Source organism: Thalia democratica, unplaced genomic scaffold (genome assembly GCF_965202585.1).
Source record: "Thalia democratica unplaced genomic scaffold, ktThaDemo2.hap1.1 HAP1_SCAFFOLD_537, whole genome shotgun sequence".
In the NCBI taxonomy this organism is placed as follows: Eukaryota; Metazoa; Chordata; class Thaliacea; order Salpida; family Salpidae; genus Thalia; species Thalia democratica.
In genome coordinates this window covers 11,885-32,328 of record NW_028139572.1, presented here as the reverse complement: position 1 = coordinate 32,328, position 20,444 = coordinate 11,885, and the positions used below count along the sequence as shown (strand labels likewise).

The 20,444-nt window shown below is 23.6% G+C and overlaps 2 protein-coding genes across 2 annotated transcripts; both read left to right on the top strand.

Annotated features, from left to right (window-relative positions):
• Window positions 1–6,117: 6,117 nt before the first annotated feature.
• LOC145846653 (core-binding factor subunit beta-like) lies at window positions 6,118–8,680 on the top strand. Its single transcript, XM_082953328.1, has 2 exons — window positions 6,118–6,417; window positions 7,731–8,680. Exons 1-2 carry the CDS (start codon window positions 6,136–6,138, stop codon window positions 7,980–7,982), a joined length of 534 nt encoding a protein of 177 aa, XP_082809454.1. The 5' UTR covers window positions 6,118–6,135; the 3' UTR covers window positions 7,983–8,680.
• Window positions 8,681–8,731: 51 nt separating this feature from the next.
• Window positions 8,732–19,057, top strand: LOC145846651 (rab-like protein 2A). Its single transcript, XM_082953326.1, has 6 exons — window positions 8,732–8,817; window positions 13,478–13,587; window positions 14,399–14,590; window positions 15,474–15,571; window positions 17,859–17,942; window positions 18,773–19,057. The coding sequence occupies exons 1-6, from the start codon at window positions 8,750–8,752 to the stop codon at window positions 18,839–18,841; spliced, it is 621 nt and encodes a 206-aa protein (XP_082809452.1). The 5' UTR covers window positions 8,732–8,749; the 3' UTR covers window positions 18,842–19,057.
• Window positions 19,058–20,444: the final 1,387 nt, after the last annotated feature.

The window sequence follows — 20,444 nt, the reverse complement described above, 5'->3', positions numbered from 1 at the left end:
CATACAAAATATATATATAATAGGTTTTTAGTTAAATTAAGTTTAAAGAAAAAGCTAAAATGTCTTTTTATTAGTGTCATGGAAGACTAGTTAAAATGACACGATCAAATTTTAGTGAACTATAATAATCAAAATTTGAAAATTTTTATATATGTCGACTTGTAAGTTTTGATTTTGGAACATTCAACTCAACTTTCAAACTTAAATAGCTATAGATCTTAAATAAATAGAGTTTACTTCACATTAATTTACTTTGTATAAATAACTTAGTGTGATTAAACTTTAGTAATTACATTAAGTATTATTTTAGTAAAATTGGCTTTTTTAGTTCAAAAACAAATCATAGTCATCACTTATTAACATTGAACATGATCTTTTATTAAATACTTTAAGCAACTTAGTAAAAGAAGCCGCCTTGAAATATTAATTCATTATGACATCACAATTAAATTTTAATTTCAAATCTACATCAGCTGACAGCCAATAGTGTACAAGCGAATGGTGAAACTTTCTAATGTTTCCATTTATTAATTCAACATTTATCATTTAAAGTTCAGCAAATAAGCAAAACCAAATCTGTTTACAAAGTTTTTAGTGAATATCAAAGTTTTTTTTTCAAGAATCGAACAGGTTCCAACAAACCAGTAAAAACACGCCCAAGGAATACTGAGCTTTATTTTTTCATAAAAAAAGCTTAATTATTTAGTTACAAATAGTGCAACTTTATTTCTCACAAATGTGGTCAGCAGAAATCTTCGGAAATTTGTTCTTAAAGATTATTTATTAAGTTTGAAACCCCTTTTTTAGTAAATAACTTAAATAATTCATTGCTATTTGTATTTACATCCATAGATACCATACATCTATCAGCAAATTAACACACAAATACTCGAGCATTACATTTTAAGTTAAAACAAACATTTGTTCAGTACTCTAAACTAAACTCCTAAGTTGATTAATTGCAACCAGTCTTGGTTATACGTGTTTTTATTTTTAATCTATAGCTCAATACGCCCTTAATTGTTATTTTAAAAGTTGTGAAATATTAATGAAAAGATTCTTTAAATCATTATTTTATTTTTATCCAGTATCTTATGATTAGATTTAGCTTCAACGGTAATTGTTTTTGCTTAAAAATAAATTGGAAGTAATTGATAATGCAGAATTTAATAAGCAAGTTGTTTTGTAAGAAATCGTGTTTTGAATATTTTTTGTTTCCTGTGCTACCCCCAAAAAACTGGAAAAAACGTAATAAAAAAGTGATTGAATATGGTTTTTATGTTTTTAATATTTTACTAAAAATTCATATCAGTATGAACATAAAGTTCAAATTTTTGAAAAATTACGTCAAAATGAAGTAGTTTTATAAGTTTTTTTGTACAAAAATTGTATAAACTAAAAAAAAATTGTACAATTATGAAAGTTTCATATTGGAAGATAAAACTTTATATTTAAAACTAGCCAACCAAATGTGTTTTTTTTTTTGTTTTAAATGATTTTACAACTAAAAAGGGTTTCGTTTTAACCTTGGAAACGTTTGACCAAATCACATACTGTTTTTATTTTTACAACAGTAGAAAAACCGTAGCTTTACAACTTAGTTTATCATCAAGTTAAGAAATAATTGTTTACTTCTGCTATTATTTTGTTTTAAAAAACTTAATTTGTTTTTGGTTTAAGTTCTATTTTTAGCTAAATTATTTTAACTAGAATTGTTTAACTAAATAAATTATTTACATATCACTGATTTTTTTTTTCTATTATTAATACAATTTAAATATTAATTCTGATTAGTACTTCCTTTTTAGTTTCCATATGTAAAAAATACTTTGTTATTGGTTTAAGATTCACAATGTAAGGCAAAATTTTCACATTGTTAATAAAACAGGACTGAGGCTTGTATTTAAATTATTTTATTAAAATTAAAAGAACTGGATTACTTATTCAGATTTTGCATTCTGTTTTACTATGATATTAAAATTATTTAAAGTTTAAAGTTGTATCTGAGAAATTTTAAACAGTTAAGCATTTTTCTAAAGTGTAAAATTTATGGTTACTACAAAATACTGTTTTTATGAATAAGCAACCCCACTGAAAAAAGCCCCTTGTAAGAAATAGAACTCATAAAACTTTACAGTGGTAGTGTAGCGTTTTGATCACACTTTAGTTACTATCACATTATAAACGAATAATATTAAGTTGTACAGTCAGCTAGAAATATATATATATAGATCTTCAATAAAATTCTAATTTCAAAAATAGCTAAATTTAACATTTTGTTAAGGTCTATTTATCGTTTCTTTTTGAAAGAACATTTAAAAAATAAAAAAAACTTTAGTAATAAACTACATCAAATTAATTTTTAAATCTGTTACACAGCAATAATGAAATAGTAATTCGTTGTATTTAGTTATTTAAGTTTCAAGTTTAAATTAAAATTGGTTTGAGATCTTTAATTAAAATAAGTTAGCAAGTAAAAAAATATTATGTTTTAATGAATATTATTACTTTTCAACATTAAAATGTCACGAATGAATTATGCAGTTTATCAAAATTTAAACGAAAAAAGAAGTATATCAGATATTAAATCTTAAGTTTTAAAAATAAGTGATGTTTTAAAATACAAAACAAAAGCTTCTTGTTTCATTTTTTTATTGTTTAACTTAAATAGTCTTAACTTAAGTTTAGATTGATTTTTTACTTTATTTGACGCAGTCATCTAAATTTATTATAGCTTATAGTATAGTTTTGCCTTAGTCTTTTATCTTTACTTCTATCCGTTTAATGGTATAAATATTTTATACTTTTGCTATCTCTGTTTAAACACAAGTTAAAAGTTTTAATCTTGAATAACAAACATAATCTTTAAAATTCTACGGATTTTCAATTTAAATGCATATAAAGTAGCATACCTGAAGGACAATTTGAGAAACTTAAATATTCTAAAATTGTTACCGTGTAATGGTTTCCTAAACTTTTTTAATAAGGCCCCCTTTAAAAAAAAGTTATGGCCCCTTCGACAAAATAGATTTCTCCAAAAACTGCCATTGATACGCCGAAAAGTTTTTTTTTTCTTTTATTCTCTTCATCATCAACTCTAGAATATTTAGTGTTTGTTCCAAACTATGGCATCATGGTCACCTTTGCTGCTTCAGGCTCCCTAAATTTCTGTAAGGGCTTCCAAGGAGACCATGTGGATCTTTCTAGAAAACCATGGTATAATGTAATAAAAAGTGCTTTTCTCTTAATTAAAAAATAACTTTTTACAAGTTTTCTCAACTTAATATCTTATTTTTAATCAAAGTAGATTTTTTGGTTTAATTATTTTAAAGTTAAGTTTGATAAAGAAAATTTTAATTTTTATAAACTTAAAACAACTTCTTATTTTTTAAACATTCAGAATTTAAAATTGTTTTAAAAAAATAAAGTAAGGCTGAAACATTTAAAAAATGCATATTAAAAAGTCACTTTATTTTAAACTATCAGTTTTAATAGAATATGAATAAATATATAACTAATAGAATTTAAGTATAACTAAAGTTAAAAGTCAATTACAACTTAAGAAAATGAACACACTCAAGATACAACTTAAAAAAATTACTATACTTAAATACAAAAAATATTAATCCATCTTTATACATATAAAAACATTACTCCTATTTAAATGTATTTTATTTTTTATCGTATGTTTTATATGTTAAAGTTAAAAAAAGATTTTTTAATAACTATTTTTGTTAGGTTGGTTGTAATAAATTTTAAAAGCGATTGGTATACGACTCGATAAACGAAATGTTCTCCCGTATACCAGATCTTAAGATCAAACTTTTTAAACGCTTTTCCTTTGTCGTTCAATAAACAATATATTGTATAAAGTAAAACGATTATAAATCAAATTCATTTGTATACCTTATTTACAGAAACAACATAAAATTGTAAAAATTCAATAAAAAAAAATTTATCAAATTTTATCTGGAATTTAATTTTACCCTTATTAATTTTTAATCTAGAAGCAGTGTCGGAATGATCAAAGATATAAATATTTTCGTTACGTGAATAAACGTTTGACTGTTTTAACTTAAATATCTTGCTCAAGTTTTTTGGTTGCTATTTCTTCATAGAAATCTAGCATCTATACCACAAGTTGTAAGCTACAACAATCCTGCTAAGCCTAACTCCTTATTTACCTGATTTGGTTGTTTCGATGCTTTAGTAAAACGCCCTTTATCAGAAGTTTTTATGGTTAATCTTGAATGCAAAACTATTTAATAAAGCCTCCCCAGCTAGGTAAAGTATAATTAAAACAACTAGTTTCTAATAGTTTTTTTAATGCTATATAGTTTCTTGCAGTTGTTAAAAGTATTAAAAGATTGTTTATGAATTCTAGGTGTTGAAATTTTATTTAATCTCTGAATTAAGTATTTTACTAAAAATATTTAAAAAATATGTAAGCATTTTTTATTTAATTAATGTTATTAAATTTATTTATTATTTAAATTATTACAATTAATTAATTTTAATTTGTTAAGTATGTTAGAGTCATGGAATTCTTTGTTTAAGTAAACAAATTTGTTCTTGCAAAGGGTAGAGTTTGAGACTGATGTTTTTTTTCACCATAAAAAAATTACTAATTTAACATAAAATTAGTTGTGTTTTATCTTCTTTATGTTTTAGATGAGCTGTAAGTGTTTCTTTTTTTGCTACAGTTATGTTTTTTATCTTATATTCTCATTTTTCAATTTTACTTATATTCTCAAGTCTTTTTTTTTATGGTAAAAAAAATATCAGAACTTACTCTAACATTTTCTGAAGGTCAAGCGAGTGAGTTTTTGCAAGGGTTCAAGGCTGATGTTTTTTTACCATAAAAAATATATTCAATTGTATTTATAATTTTTTCTTTTAAACTATACTGATTTGTGTCTTCTGTTTTGTTAACTTATTTTGTTTTTTCTTTAAGGCCATAGGGGGGGGGGGGGGGGTAGGCCATGTTTTTTACAAGTTGATCTTATTTTATAGAGTTTTTACTAAGCTTCAAGTTGCTTTTTACCGTTTTTAAAATTCGAATTAGTTTTTGAGATATGACCGGCCAAAGTGGGCCGCATAACAGGTTCCTTATGGGGAAGGAAAAACTAAAACGGCGAAAAAAGACTAATGCATTCAAAATCTATCTCCTCCTTCATTTTTTAAGCAATCTTCTTCAAACTTTCACAGTCTATTCTTTATACAATAAAAAAAAAACGTTATTTGTGACTTTAAAAAAATTCAAGTAAAAATACTTTTTTTCTGAAAAAATAAAAAAAAATTTGATAGAAAATCACTTTTTTTTTTTTTTTGTCATAAAATTTTTATTTTTTAAAATTATTAAAATTCACAAATAACGTTTTTTTCTCATAATGTAAGGAACATTTCCTGAAAATTTGAAGAAGATTGCTTGAAAAATGAAGGAGAAGATAGATTTTAAAGCCCGTTTTTAAAAACTCGAGAAAAACAGCTTTAAAGTTACCCTTTATAAAGACAACCCTTTATATAACCGGTCATAAAAAAAAAGTTACTTAATATTTTTAAAATCTAAAAAAAACATCTGAAAGATTATGAAATTCACTATAATATAAGTCTATATGTTATTTTTGGTCAAAAAATGGCTTCTACCCCCCTATGGCCTTTATTGATTTTGAAATGCATATTTAAAAATAATATTTCAGCCTTGTAGCTAGTTCTCTACTATTCTTATAAATTATATTGTAGATTTTAAAACTTCAAACATTATTTGCTTTTAATTAGATACATAACAAGTGTATGGCACTCTCTTAAGTTTCTTGTGACACTTTAATACATATTTTTCTACATTTCTTAGAAACTCACAGTAGAACAAAACATAAAATTATAAATTGTTTTTCACTAAAAACAGAAAAAAAGTTAAAACTAACAAAGTAATTAATAGGCGCAATAAATAATTAACTACTGTTTTTTAAGTGTTACTGCATCTGATAATCAAAAAATAGTCTGTAATAAAATTAAAATGCTATAAATGAAATGTTTTAACATTGTTACAATTTAATTTATTAGATAATTCTTTTTGATAGAAACACAGTTTTTAACACTTTGTTTTTAACAGTAGAAGTATAAGTAGTTACTATTATGCCTCGTATAGTGAATGATCAACGCCACACTTTTGACACAAATGAACTGTTTAGAAGATTAAGTCGTGAAAGTGAGATCAAGTATGCTGGCTTTCAAGACAGAGCTCTTGAAGAGCGCCAAGCACAGTTTCAGAATGCCTGTAAATTAGGTAGAGCTGAAATTGCTTTTGTTACTTCTGGTACTAATTTTTCTTTAAGATTTTTTCCTTCTGGCTCTGAACCGTATCATGGGATGCTACCTCCTAAAGAGTATGTGAATTTTCAAAGAGAAAATGGAAAAGTTAGTTCTCCTTTTTTAGTATTAATAACTTGTCCATAATGGTTCTTCTAAAAATTTTTGCTGTGTGATTTACTGTTTAAATTTTACATAATTAAATTAAAAAATCTTCTGTTCTAAACTTTTTTATTTGATTTTCTCATATTTATTTTATTAGAACTTACAATTTTTATGTTTAACAGCTGTTTTTGTTTATTTTTCGAGTCTTGAAACTTGTTTACCATTGCTGTGCCAAAAACTATATAAAATTAGTAAAATATGCTTGAAAAATAAATTTTGCATAAATAACTATTTGTTATACATACTAGCTATTTTTGTATTTACATAAAAAAAATCATTTTGTTGATGTCAGATAGAGTATGGTAATTTTATCTTATGAAATATTCTATGTAATATAGTTGTAAAATAGTTTTTATACAGTTTATATTTCCAGATTTTAGAAACTAAAAATATTGTTTAGAAAATTAACAGAAATAATTTCTTAGTCTCATGATTTTCAGATTACTTAAAATCATGATGTAAAACTAGAAGTAATTTCAGGTTCACGTTACTACTCTTTTTACTTAATGCAGAATTTTTATGGCTAAAAATTGAGGTGGCCAGTTACAGGCAATGGGCCAACTCTAAGATTATAATGTTAAATACTTTTATTCCCATCAAACTATGTGGTTAAAGTTTTTCAAGCTGATATCTTTGAAATGCAGTTTATTAACAAGTAAATTAGATTTTTTAGGCTACATACTATACTATGCTTCAATTTTCATAATTCTTTCAGAGAGCTGAACCTAAAAAACTATAGACTTGTTATTACTCAAAACGCACAAGTTTATTTTAAACAATAAACACTTATTTTTTCAATAAAATCAACTAAATAAAATTTAGTCAGGTTTTTAGTTAACTTGCTGGTAAATGAATTATTATAACAGTTTTTAAAAAGGAAAATACTGAACTTTTTTTAGTTAAGAACAATATTTGGAAACAAAAATAGTTTCCTTAATAATATTAGACAAAAAGTAACAATAAAATTTTTGACCTTATTTGATAACAATTTAGAAACATTTTTATGCGAAAGAGTAATCCCACTTAAATACATAATAAGTTTTATACTTCAAAGCATAAATAAACTAAATTATAAAAATAATAATATATAAAATACTTATCTACTAAAAACAATTTAGAAATTTGAATAATTTTTAAGATATTTCTTGTTATTTATATGTTGTAAAAACAAGTTTTATGTAGTTAATAAACATTGGATTATATTAGATAGAATTATAATAGAAGTATATTTAAAATAAGATTTAATTATTTTACAGGTCTATTTGAGAGCACCTTTGATTTTGAATGGAGTTTGTGTAATGTGGAAAGGATGGATAAATTTGAACAGGCTTGATGGTATGGGGATGATTGAGTATGATGAGGAGCGAGCTCAAATGGAATCTGCACAAGTTAATTCAATAGGCAGTTACCATCAAAGTAATATGAGTAAGGTGCTAGTGAAACAACAGGGAAGGAAACACTCTGATGGAGGACAAAATGATATTAATAAAAGACCTAGACTGTTGTAAACATGCTTGTTACATCAACAACATTTTTGTAATGCTTTAGAATCAAGTAGTTGTGGATATATTTTGCTTAAAACCAAACATAAGATTGTGTTTGCAATTATTAATTGATGAATTACTTTTTTTTTCTGTTGAAAGATTAAAAAAATAGTTAGTGTTGTAAATTTAAATACTATTGTATAGAGAACAGAAAGCTTGTTATAAGTTTTCTTAATCAACTCCTAATATATTTTTTTATACATTTAAGTAAATAAAAAAATTAAAATTAGAAAACAATCAATTTAGCTGCTTAAAACTTACATGACTTTGCTCAGATCAGTAATTTTATAGCGCAAGTCTATTAACTTGAAGTAAAAATAGCATTTTAATTATTTTTTAAATTGAATCACAATCTTTTTGTTTATTGAACTTAATAGGTTTTTATTTTAGTTTTTGTCAATAAAAAAATTACCGGAAAGTTGTTAGTAGCTTTAAAAAAACTTTACTTTGTTTCTTACATTTTTGATTTAAAATATTGGTACTATAGTTATAATCTAGTTTTGTTTAACTGTTTGGTTCTAAGATTCAATTTTTTCTAAAAATACCTTAAAGTTTGAATTATAAGTATTTTAAACTAACTAACCTTCATCACGCTTCTTTTTCTTAAAGTTATATAGTTTATGGCTCATGTCATTTGTGTAAATTTGAAGTGTTTGAAAACAATAATGAATTACCTGATTTTGTTAAATAATTTATCAGTGAATGTTTGCCAGCGTTATAAAATAAATAACATGGATGTTGAAGAAGTTGAAAAATTAAAAGTCATATGTCTTGGAGATAGCGCTGTGGGAAAATCAAAGTTTGTCATTTTTTAATTATATACCATGTAGACAAATACTATAAGTAGATTTATTTACTTCTGGCATAATATTCCTTTTAGTCGTTTAAGTATTTAACGTTTTTTCACTCAATTTTAGATATTTAATTTTTCAAAATTACTGTATTAAAAATTTAAAACAACTTAAAAAATGTTTGTGCGATGTAAAGTATATAAAACTAATTACAGCGCAAATAGTTAATACCAAGTTTTTATGGCTGTTGTAAATAAGTCTTGATAAAATTTTAAGCCAGCCTAAATGTTAGATGTCATATTATTGTTTAATACTCTTTAGTACATAAAAATTTATTTACAAATACTTAAGCTACTTGGTAAGCAAATACTTGACTAGTTCAATTTGAAGTTTAAAAAACAAACTTTACAGAAAACTTTTATTATTCTAAATAAATTTATAGAAATTAGGATTATTTCAAAAGCTTTCAAATTAGATTTCGATATATCTTTCAATGTTAACTTTATTAAATATCACTGATAAGTACGTACATACTAGTTCTAAAAAATACGTTTGCACAGGTTTTATAGACAAATATTAATAACTTTATATAGTTGAATAGTTATAAAATGTTTTAATTTATATCTTGCTTTGTAGTAATTATTTTAACCATAGTTTTAATTAAGCTAACCAGTCATTGAAAAACGTATGTTAGTTGTTTTTACCAAATTTACAGCAATTGCAAATGTGTCTTATAAATACGAATATTTAATTTAAATATTTATTTTTATATTTTGTATTCGACAGTTTTTATTGCAAAATATGTAAAGATATTTAGACAACATTTTACAGGCCAACTATTAAATGAGTTTTTTCTATTCTGAGCTTTGCTAATTAATGGTAAACTATTTGAAATTTTTCTGTTTAATCTTATTTAGAATTTTTTTTTACATTACGACCAGTTTCTAAATTTTCAAAAGTTATATTTCTACGAGTTATACCTAAAGTTTTCTAAATAAGTTAAGCTTTTTTACCCGTATAAATTTTACTTTTTTTGATAAAGTTCAGTATATATTACTAACAGTTGTTATTGCTCGTTTCTCATATGAGATTTGTTAAATTCATGTTTTACAAATTATGTGTGAGATTAGCTTGACTCTTTAGACTATGAACAAGTATGATTTCTAGAATTATTGAACTGTAGAGTCAAATATAAAATCAAATTAGAGTAGATTGGGTATACAAAAATATGTGGTTTGAGTTTGATGAAGGTTAAAGGAACTTTCAATGTGCTTTCCAAAAAAGTTTTAAACGTTTTTGTATGGACATTTTTTAATGCAGGATTTTTTAAATTAAAAAAAAGAAGCTTTTATAAAAAAAACCACCTGTTTTTTTTAATCTAAAGTTTTTACTTTTCAAAGTATTAAAATTTCCAACAGCAAAAGTCTTTTAAATTATAAAACGATTATTTCCTGAAAATTGAGGTTTACTCAAAATATGAAAGAGGAGATAGATTTTTAGTGAATTTTTAAACTTCCGAGAAAATTGACCCTGAAAAACTTGCAGTCTATCGTTTGTATTGGAATCTTTGTAAAAACCGTCTATATCTCAAAATCTAATTAAAAAATTTAATTTCTATAATTTCCTGACTTGTAGTTTATACCTTAAGCTTTCATATACAAGCCAATGTTAATTTTTGAAAAAAAATGTATGACACTCCTATGCCCTTAAGTCTATGGACCAGATTAACCACAAAAAATAATATTTTGCAAGCCGCATTGTTTTGAAGAATTTTATTGTAAAATAAAAATTAAAGTTTAAGAGCAATAAAATAACAATTTTTTGGGGTAGAAAATTTAAATACAAAATATCAACAAGTACATTGCATTTTATTGAAGTAAAAAAAAAAATTGATACACACTTTTCTAACTAGGCTATAGAATATAATATTACTTTTATGAAAACTTGATAAAACGGGAATGGATCAAAATTGCACAAGTTGTAATTTTTGCATGAGGATAACAAAATAGAAAAAAATATATATAAATATAAAAAAACAAAAAATAAAATAAAATATATGTTATAAAAAAATAAAAACAAAAAGCTACTGACCTAAGGTTAGAGGTAACAGTGATAGTAAAAAAAAAACTAATAAAATTTATTATTAAAAAAAAAAGTTGATAAATAAAAAGAAATTAGAAAAAAAAAAGTTAATAAAAAAAAAGTTACAGACCGAGGTTAAGGGTTAGGATAACAGTTATGTTTAAAAAATCATTAAAATTAATAAAAAAAACTATTAAAAAAAATCAACCAGTGCAAAATTGTCTGCTCGTGCAAGAGTGTCTTTGTGCAATTTTATCCCCTTGTACAAAAGTATCTTTGTGCCATCAAATACAAATTTTCAGTACAAATTTTTCCTCTCATGCAATTTTGTACGCTTGTGAAAATTTGACAGCTACCCTGATAAAACACTAACATATGTCATAATGAGTTTTAATGAACATGTGAAATAAATACTGTTTAGATAAGAAATTGGTAAAATTAAGTAAAAAAGACTTTTTAAGCATAAGTAAGAAGAACTTAAGATAGTAAAAGGATATTACAATAAAGTATATACATATAAGTTTTAAAATTATATAAACATAAATAATGATAATAAAAAAAATAATGAAAACTTTTTATTTAAAAATATAACTATCAGAATTTAGTTAATGTACTTAATGAAAAGGAATAAATCTATATTACTAAAGAATTTTAAAAAAAATTACACTAAAATATACTTAGTAATTGAAAAACAGTTTTTAAACTAAATAAAAAAAATAATAAATTTAAACTAAAACGAAACAATATATGTGACAATTTATACAAGTTAGAATAGTATAAATATTTTATTTTATTATATAATTTTTTTATAGAATTAAATGCGATTATATAAACTAAATCACCTTCCACAGAGCCCACTTGATGGGCTTTTACATAATTTTTTGAGGAAGTTCAAACTCAAAAATAACAGATCATATGTTTAATGAAAACTATAAAACTGTTTTTAATCATCAGCTGTAGGTTCTGAATGAATTGCACTTTGCTTAACATTAATACAAAAGTTATACAAAAAAACAAAAAACACTATGACGTAGTTATGAAATATTGTAGAGTACAAATATTCAATGCAAAAATTAATCTTCAATCTAAATTCTTTTAAAAAGTGTTGTTTACTTAATTTTACCAAATTCTTATCTAAAAAGTATTTGTTTCACATTTTTTATTAAAACTCATTATAGCTTATCGTTGACCAAGCTATCATAAATGATAATATTATGTTCTATAGCTTAGTTATAAACAATAGTAGTTGAAAAGCGTGTATCGAAAAACTTTCTACTTCAATTAAAGTACAATGTATTTGTCAATATTTTTTATTTAATAACAATAATTTTATAGGCACGCTTAAAAATGTTTTTTAATTTTTGTCTAAATTTTTTATGAAGATTTTTTTTCATGCTAAAAATTGCGTTGCAAGCCAGAGATTTTCTTTAGCGGGTGATATCTGGCTCAGGGGCTGTACGTTGCCCTTACATAGTCTATCTAGTATTAGACAGACACACTCACAGAAAGTTCTTATTTTGACCAAAAGCAGCTACAAGCAATGATCAAACATATTTGATTCTAACTTTTACAATGATTCTTTGTAAAAAGATAATAAAATTTTTAGTATAACTTACAAATATTTCAAGGATAGGGAACAAAGTTCTAGTGTTTCTAAAATTTTAGACTTTGAACAAAGGTTCAATAGAGTTTTAACTGATTTTTTTGTTATATGAAACTATGTTAGTATACCCTAGCTGCAAATTTAACTGTAGCAACATGCTTAAACATTTTTAGAAATTTAAAATCTTTAGGAATAAATTTAGGTAAGGTATGTCTATGAAAATAAACTGTCTAATTAAATTATGAATATTTTATGGAAAAGAAGTTTACAGGCTTAGTTTGTGTGACTTATACTATTCAGATTAAGCAAATGATTTAAGAAAAACGTTGCCACTTCGTTTCTTTAAATTTCAAAAGTGTGTACTCAAGAATATTTGTTTTTTGTTTTATGGTTTTCGAATTGATTTTAACCTTCCTTATTTGTTAATTTCGAGATTAATTGCTTAAGCTTTATTAACCTTTGCAGTAAATAAGTTCTTACTTAATTTTACTAATGCTAAGCTTACTAAACTAAAAAACTAGAGTTATAATAAAAATAGTTAATCAAACTACAAGCTAATCTTTTACTAATAAAGATTCTAGCTAAGCAAGTTCGCTGGAATTTATAATAATGAGTTATAAGTTATTATTTATTTGTTTTTTACTAGTAAAACTACTTTGTAACAGTTTTAAAACATTTTGCAATTAAATTTATAGTTAAAAACTAAAGATTTTTTTAAAACTAAATCTAGTCTATAAAATCTTTTTTTTTTTTATAGGACCAAATGTTTTTTTCATATTTCAGTTCAATTACTTTGTTTGAGTATTAGTAAAAAATCTAACAGTATTTTTTATTAGTATTGTTTGTCTTTTTATAGTTTTTTTATCTTTAATAGGTTTTATTTTTAGCATATAGTAAATAATCGTTTGAATCAATCGCTTAAAATTATTTTTATAATACTATTTTAATCGATAATCTATATTAAAAAAAAACATAATACACAGATTAGTAGAACGATTTTTAATAGATGGCTACAAACCCCAACAGCAATCTACATATGCGCTTACATTATTCAATTATGAAACTAAAATAAATGATAAAAAAGTTTCTGTGGGTGAGTATAATATTATTTGAAATTAATATTAGAAATTATAGATTTATAATTAATTGTTTTGTTTTTCTTTGCTAATGTTTTTCAATGAAATATTTTGACTTGAGTCTAAACGAGTTATAAATAATTGATAAAGATTAGAAATTTTTAAAGTACTTTTTGGAAACTAACCTTATTTAACATTTTAAAAAACATTGTTTTGTTCAGGATTTACGTACTTAAAATTTGTTTTATTTAATATTTTTATAAAACGTAGTAACGTGAAAAATGATAAATTTTTCAATGAAATTTCATACTAAATGTTAACATTTAAAAACGCTTTATGCACCTATGTAGATACAGTTTTTTAGACAATAGAACAAATCTTGAGCTTTTTAATAATATTGCACAGTATGCTGGCTTTAATAAAGTTTTATAAATTTTTTAAGGTAAGTTTTTTCAATTAAAAAAAGTCATTCTTTTCAAGTTTCAACCTTTTGTTGTATTATAAATTATTTATAAATTTTCCAAATACCAATGAAAATAGAGTTCTTACAATATATAATACACTAAAATGCTTGTTTTAAAAAAGTGTATTGAAAATACGTATATTTATCTCTAACGAAAGTTTCTGTTCACCGTAATAAATACTGCATATCCTTTTTTAAAATGGTTTAAATCAAAAAAACCTTTCTCTAATTTAAAGAAATAATAAAATTGTGTAAAAAAGTAATCAGTAAAAACATCATACTTATTTGAAAATGTATGTATTATGTTAATCTTATTAATTTTTGTTGATTGTTCTATCAAATAAACATTTAATTTTTTTATTCAGATATATGGGATACAGCAGGCCAGGAAAGGTTTTCTTCTATGCACGCTTCTTACTACCATCAATCACATTGTTGCATTCTTGTTTTTGATGCAACACGAAAAATAACATACAAAAACCTTAGCAATTGGTATAATGAACTAAGAAAATATCGACCTCACATCCCATGTCTGCTAGTTGCGAATAAAATTGACTGTTAGTGTTTTTTTTTGAAATAGTTGTTTAAAATATTTTACTTAAGTAATACCTTGTTTATTTAGGATAAGTCTAGTATTACATTTTATTCATAAGCTCTTAATGATTAAAAAGCTTACTGATATCTCCTTCTTTACAAGAGAATTTTTTCTAATATTGCAGGGAAATTGCAATCTAATATTGCAGGGAAAACTTCCTGACAGTTTAAAGTGTTTATCTCAAAAAACATAGGATGAGATAGATCTTTAGTGATATTAGTCTTTTATCGCTAATTTTAGTTTGCTCCTCTCAAAAAGAACCTATTGTACTCTTCAACTTTAACCGATTATGTTTTTAAAATTAGTTGGAATATATTAAAAAAAACTATAAAAGTAACTTGTAGCTTATATAAACTCTACAAAACAAGATCAAGATAAAAAGTGATTACCCCCTTATGGTCTTAAAGTTTTCAAATGTCAACTTTGAACACTAATTATCTAAATATTACTTTTTTTTTTGTTAAACTGAGTAAAAAATAACTGTCTTTAAAAATATTAATAAATTAAAAACAAATAATTTGTTGCGAAGTTTTGAGATTAATAAAGTACTATTTTGTGTTTGTTTTAGAAGCTACAAAAAAAGATAATAAAATTGTTCGTTTTACTGAGTTTAAAATTTAAAATGTGTTTTAGACTATAAAACATTTTGGTTCATTACTATTGCGATTACGATAATAAATAATGAACTTCATCACACAACCAACAACAACAGCATCCGAGACAACCTTGTTGTCTTCTCAACTATGTTGATGATGTCCGAAATAAATATTAGTTATTACGATTATGAAAAGTTTTATTTTCCAAAAAAGTTTTTTTTTAAATCATTAAAATAATTTAACATATAGCTAACATGGAAGCTACTCAACAAAGTTTTGCATTCGGTAAAAGGAATAAACTCCCACAGTATTTTGTCAGTGCTGCAGAAGGCACCAACGTTGTTAAGGTTAATAGAAAGTGTATAGTTAAATGATATGCAGTATCTTAAAAGTTGTTTATTATGCATGTTTTGAATATCATTTTAGCTAATAACATCTTTAATTCAAAAGTTTGTGTAATTTATAACAAAATATTAAGAATTCCGCATTCACATGATTAGTAGGGTAACTGCTAAAGTGTATAAAATAGAATAGAAATAGTCGTAGTTGTACAATGCTTACAACAAATGTTTTAGTTATGTTTGATATAGCACAATTAAAATAACATCTTTAATAAAACTTAAATGAACTAAAATTTTATCAACTACAATTTACTTTTATACCCAATTTAAGGTTAAAAGAATAATTTTTAAGTCTGCTTAAAAATGTAAAAAAGTGAACGACACCTGTTTTTATCAAAATATAAAGTTTCATCATTTTTATTTTATTAGTTAACTATAAAGGTCTAAGACCAAATAAAAACAAAACATTATCAATTTTAGTTCGCTTTACTAATATTTTCTAACTAATCTTAAAATAAAATTGAAAGCTGTCTTAAAAATTGTCTCTAATTTATAATTTACTTTGAAATATTTATAATAAATAAATTAGAAAAATTTTAAGCTCGTATGTTCTATTTAATACTACAAGTATTTTAATAAATATAAAATCATAGTAAAATAAAATCTGAAAAATTAATATTATTATGAAGTTTAATTTCTATTGTTTTTTTTTATATAGTCTAATGTTTTGAAACTCAACATTTTTATCACAATTATTTAAATTTCTATCAAATAAATTTCTTAAGTTTTAATTTACGACTGTAAACTGTTTTGTTTTATGTTATGTTTCATGTTTTTGAAATGCATTAAAAGCTTAAGAGTTGTAGCAAAAATATATAACTATACTTTACTTTTACAATTACTGTACTTATTCGTATTGAAACTTACATATTGCGTTTATTCCCTTAAAATGTGAAACTTTCTCATAGTTAATTTTCATTCCCACAAGGCACGCTTGAGAAAAATTCAACTAAATCGCCAAATTGTAGCGGAAGTTTGCTTTTTTCTTCCCTTGTGTTTACAAGTTTTTCTTGTTGTTTAATTTTAATCAATAATCTTATTTTTAGCTTAAAATTGCTCCTGACTACCATTAATTTGATTTGTTATTAGTTATATAAAATTAAAACTTCCTACATAAATAAAAAATTTAAAGGAAGTTATTTAATACTAAAAAATGATCAATTATGATGTTAACAAAGCTAAAAAAAAGGTTCAGTTTAGTTGTTTGTTTTTATATTTATTATTTAACTAATTTTTTTTTATTGGTTTTATTGATAAGATTAGTATTATTTAATAATTTAAACAGTTGTTAGTTTTAATTGTATACATTAAATATTTAAAAAAATATATATTTGATTAAATTCTGTTGCTGTTTCATGCATGCAGAGTTTTTTTTTTTTGTACAAAAATCAGCCCAATGTTTTATCTATAACGCAATATTTTTATTATGAAATTTAGTAAAAAAAACCATTGAACTGTATGATTTTACTTAAATGTATTAAAATAATCTGGTTTTTTAATATTTTCAGTTTTTACTAACATTTTCTTATCAATAAATTATATGAGCTTGAAAACATAAGGTTGTACATAATTTAAATGTTCTTCATCACTGAAATGTTGCACATAACTAATAAAAATAAATGTATTTTCAATTAGTTTTTTGTATACTTTTAAGTCTGTATCTGTTTAAAAGATTAACAGTTAATGAACTTTAAATAATGTTGTTCCGGTATAATTTTTCTCCAGTATAAAAAAATAGTTAAATGAATGATTAAAACATAGTTTTAAAATATGTTTCAAGTAATTTTCAATTATTGTAAAATAGTTGCTGCTAGTTTTTGGTTTCAATAGACTAGTTTTTTTTTTCAAATTTTGTTGAATAATCGGAAATTTTAATCTTAAATCGTAAAATAATCTCTTTTAAACGTTTTTTAAAAGCTTACTTATTTAATTTTTAAAACTGATTCAAGTTTTTAAAATTTTAACTTATAAGAGATCATAATTGTCGATAAAAAATTATTTATACTCATGTTAAAAGTCCTAGGGTGCAACTGAAAATAGTTGCTCGATTTAGTATTTCCTTTAAATAGCCTTTCGTAGAATTTTACATTGGAGTAATAAAATTTCATGAAGTTATATTTATACTATTTATACAAGTCTAAAAATTGTTATTTGTTGGTCTTCACAAGTTTTTTTACTAATTTTTCACGGTTGTTTTACTGACATGTGGTGTGAAAAATAATATTATAAACAGTTGTTTCGGGATGCAATCAAAGCTGCGCTTGTGTACAAAAACGACCCTCAGGACATAAACGACCAAATACTTTCAGAACTTGGGGTAAGCTTATTGTTCGATTAAAATTTAACTGTAATTTTTAAAATACGTTTATTTTGTTGTTATTAGTTGTTTAGGGTCAAAAATAGACATTTACTTTTGCAACGAAGTATTTTTCTAATATACATGTAGTTTTTGAAAACAGTTAAGTGAGTGATTGCCTATAAATAGCTTATTTTAGTAAAAGTAGAAAAATCTATTTGTTTTTTATCAAGTATACGTAAGTTTATGATTTTGTTTTTTAAATAACGTAATTTTGATATTAACTACTAGTTCAATACTATGCTATAAAATAATTTACTTACTAAACGGTACTTATTTTAGATTTTTAGTAATTTGTAAGTAGAAAATAAATAATTTATAGTATCATTACAAATAGTTTTTTAGATTAAGTTTAATAAAATTGGAATATTGACACATACTTTATTGTCTCACATTTAAAGTGTTTTAATTGAGTATACACTTTATCAAGCTTTAAGATGAGACAAATTTAAAGTTTAAAAATAAGATAAAAGTTGCACAAAGTAGTAAAACTATATCTTTAACTGTCTTTTTATTAGTAGTTAAGATTAAGTTTTATTTAAATATTTCTGTGCTTCTTATAACAAATAATGTTATAAAGTTGTTTTTTTTTTTAATATTTTTGTTTTAAAGTTATATGTTTTTACAAATTACTATATTCAAACCGTTACTCTTTTATTGAAATATCGAATAGCCTCGAGTTATCATTTATATTTAATTTTATAATAAATGAAACAGAAATTTTACTTGTGCTTAAAGCATATTTGAGGTGGTAATTTTGAACGTGTTTTTAAATGCATACATTAAAACAGAGTTTGAAATCAGAAAAAAATAAACAAGAAGCCGAAGATGTAGTTAGTTCAGAAGAAATAAACAATTAATTTATTTATTTTCAATCAATCCAAACTTACTTCAATATGATATCCTTGCATTTTTCGTAGTTCTATTCTGCACTTTTGCACTTACTTTTTGTTTTTGCTTTGTAGTGTCTTGTGAACAGTTGTACACTTTAAAGCATTCTCAATTTACCTTGCTGTTTATATTTAATTGTGGTTTGACTGTGAGTCTTAAAAGATCTTTTCACTGTTTTTATATTCGTGAACTTATTAAATTTTTTTTATATAATAAATAAATACCTGTACAATGATAGAAACAATCAAAATTTACTTATTTTTTACTTTCTTCTGCGTTTTATAAATACTATTTTCTTAACAAAATACACCTCAAAGCGAATTTATGATAACATTTTAAATACGTTAACTATATATTCCATAATAGTATGTATTAATTGTATAAATGCAAGGTTGCCAAAAAACCTTGACTTGAGAAGTTTGAAAAAAAAAAACCTTGAACTTTTAACAAAAACACTAGAAAACCAGCAATTAAAAAAAAAAACATTTAAAGCAATAAAATTTCGATTAGATATAAAAAATATATCATTTAGATAAAAAATCTTCAGAATTTTTTATATAAAAAACATATTTTAAGAAGCTTTACAGTATCTTTTCAATGTTATTATACTATTTAAGATGACAGTTTTAAACCTTGAAATTAGTTTTACACTATATAAAGTACCAAAAAATTTGTTCTTAAAAAACCCTGGAAGAAAATTAGAAAACCTATAAAAAATTTCCAAAAAACCCTTGACAACCTTTATTTATATATTAGTAGTACTAAAAATTATATTATACAGAAAGTACTTCGTCATAAACACCCTAAAGTTAGACTTTATTAAATAAACATCAAAAAATAACCTGGACTACTACCGATTATCTTAAAATACGTAAATAATGTTTCAGGTTAGACCACTATGGTTTAAAAGACTATTATTTTTAATAAGTATTGCATTCATACTTTTTTTTCGTCATAAGTTTTGCTAGTAACCATATCATTGTCAAAATTTGGTTATTACCTAGGATGATGTCGCACCAATATCAAGTTGAAATTATATTCGATGTCTTTTTAGTCATAACTTTAAGCTAAAATTCAATGTGTCAAGCCTAATATGTTTAGTACAAAAGATACTTTGTTTTAAACAAGCTATATAAATTCATAAACAAAATTATTTATTATAACTAAAATTTATTTATATTAACTTAAAAATTTAATCGCTTTTATTTTACAATATTGTAATCAATCTTAAGTATTTTATTGATTTGTTCGCCGTATGTTGTAAAATAAGAACAATTAAATAGTTTAGTTTATGATTAATAAGTTTAATCATATTTATGTATTTATAAAACACCGATTTTAACCTAAAATTATAGTTAAAATAGACTTTGAATATAATTTCAGCGACATCATGCTAGGTAGTTACCTAAAATCTTACTTATTTACTAAACACTTATGGGTAATTAATTTTAATTTCTACATGCTTTCAATCTTTAGAGTACACTTTGATCTTTAAAATTATGTTTTGGTTTTGACTCTGATGACTTACGCCAATGTTTTCTTGAATTTTCAATTAAAATCGACTTTAAAATT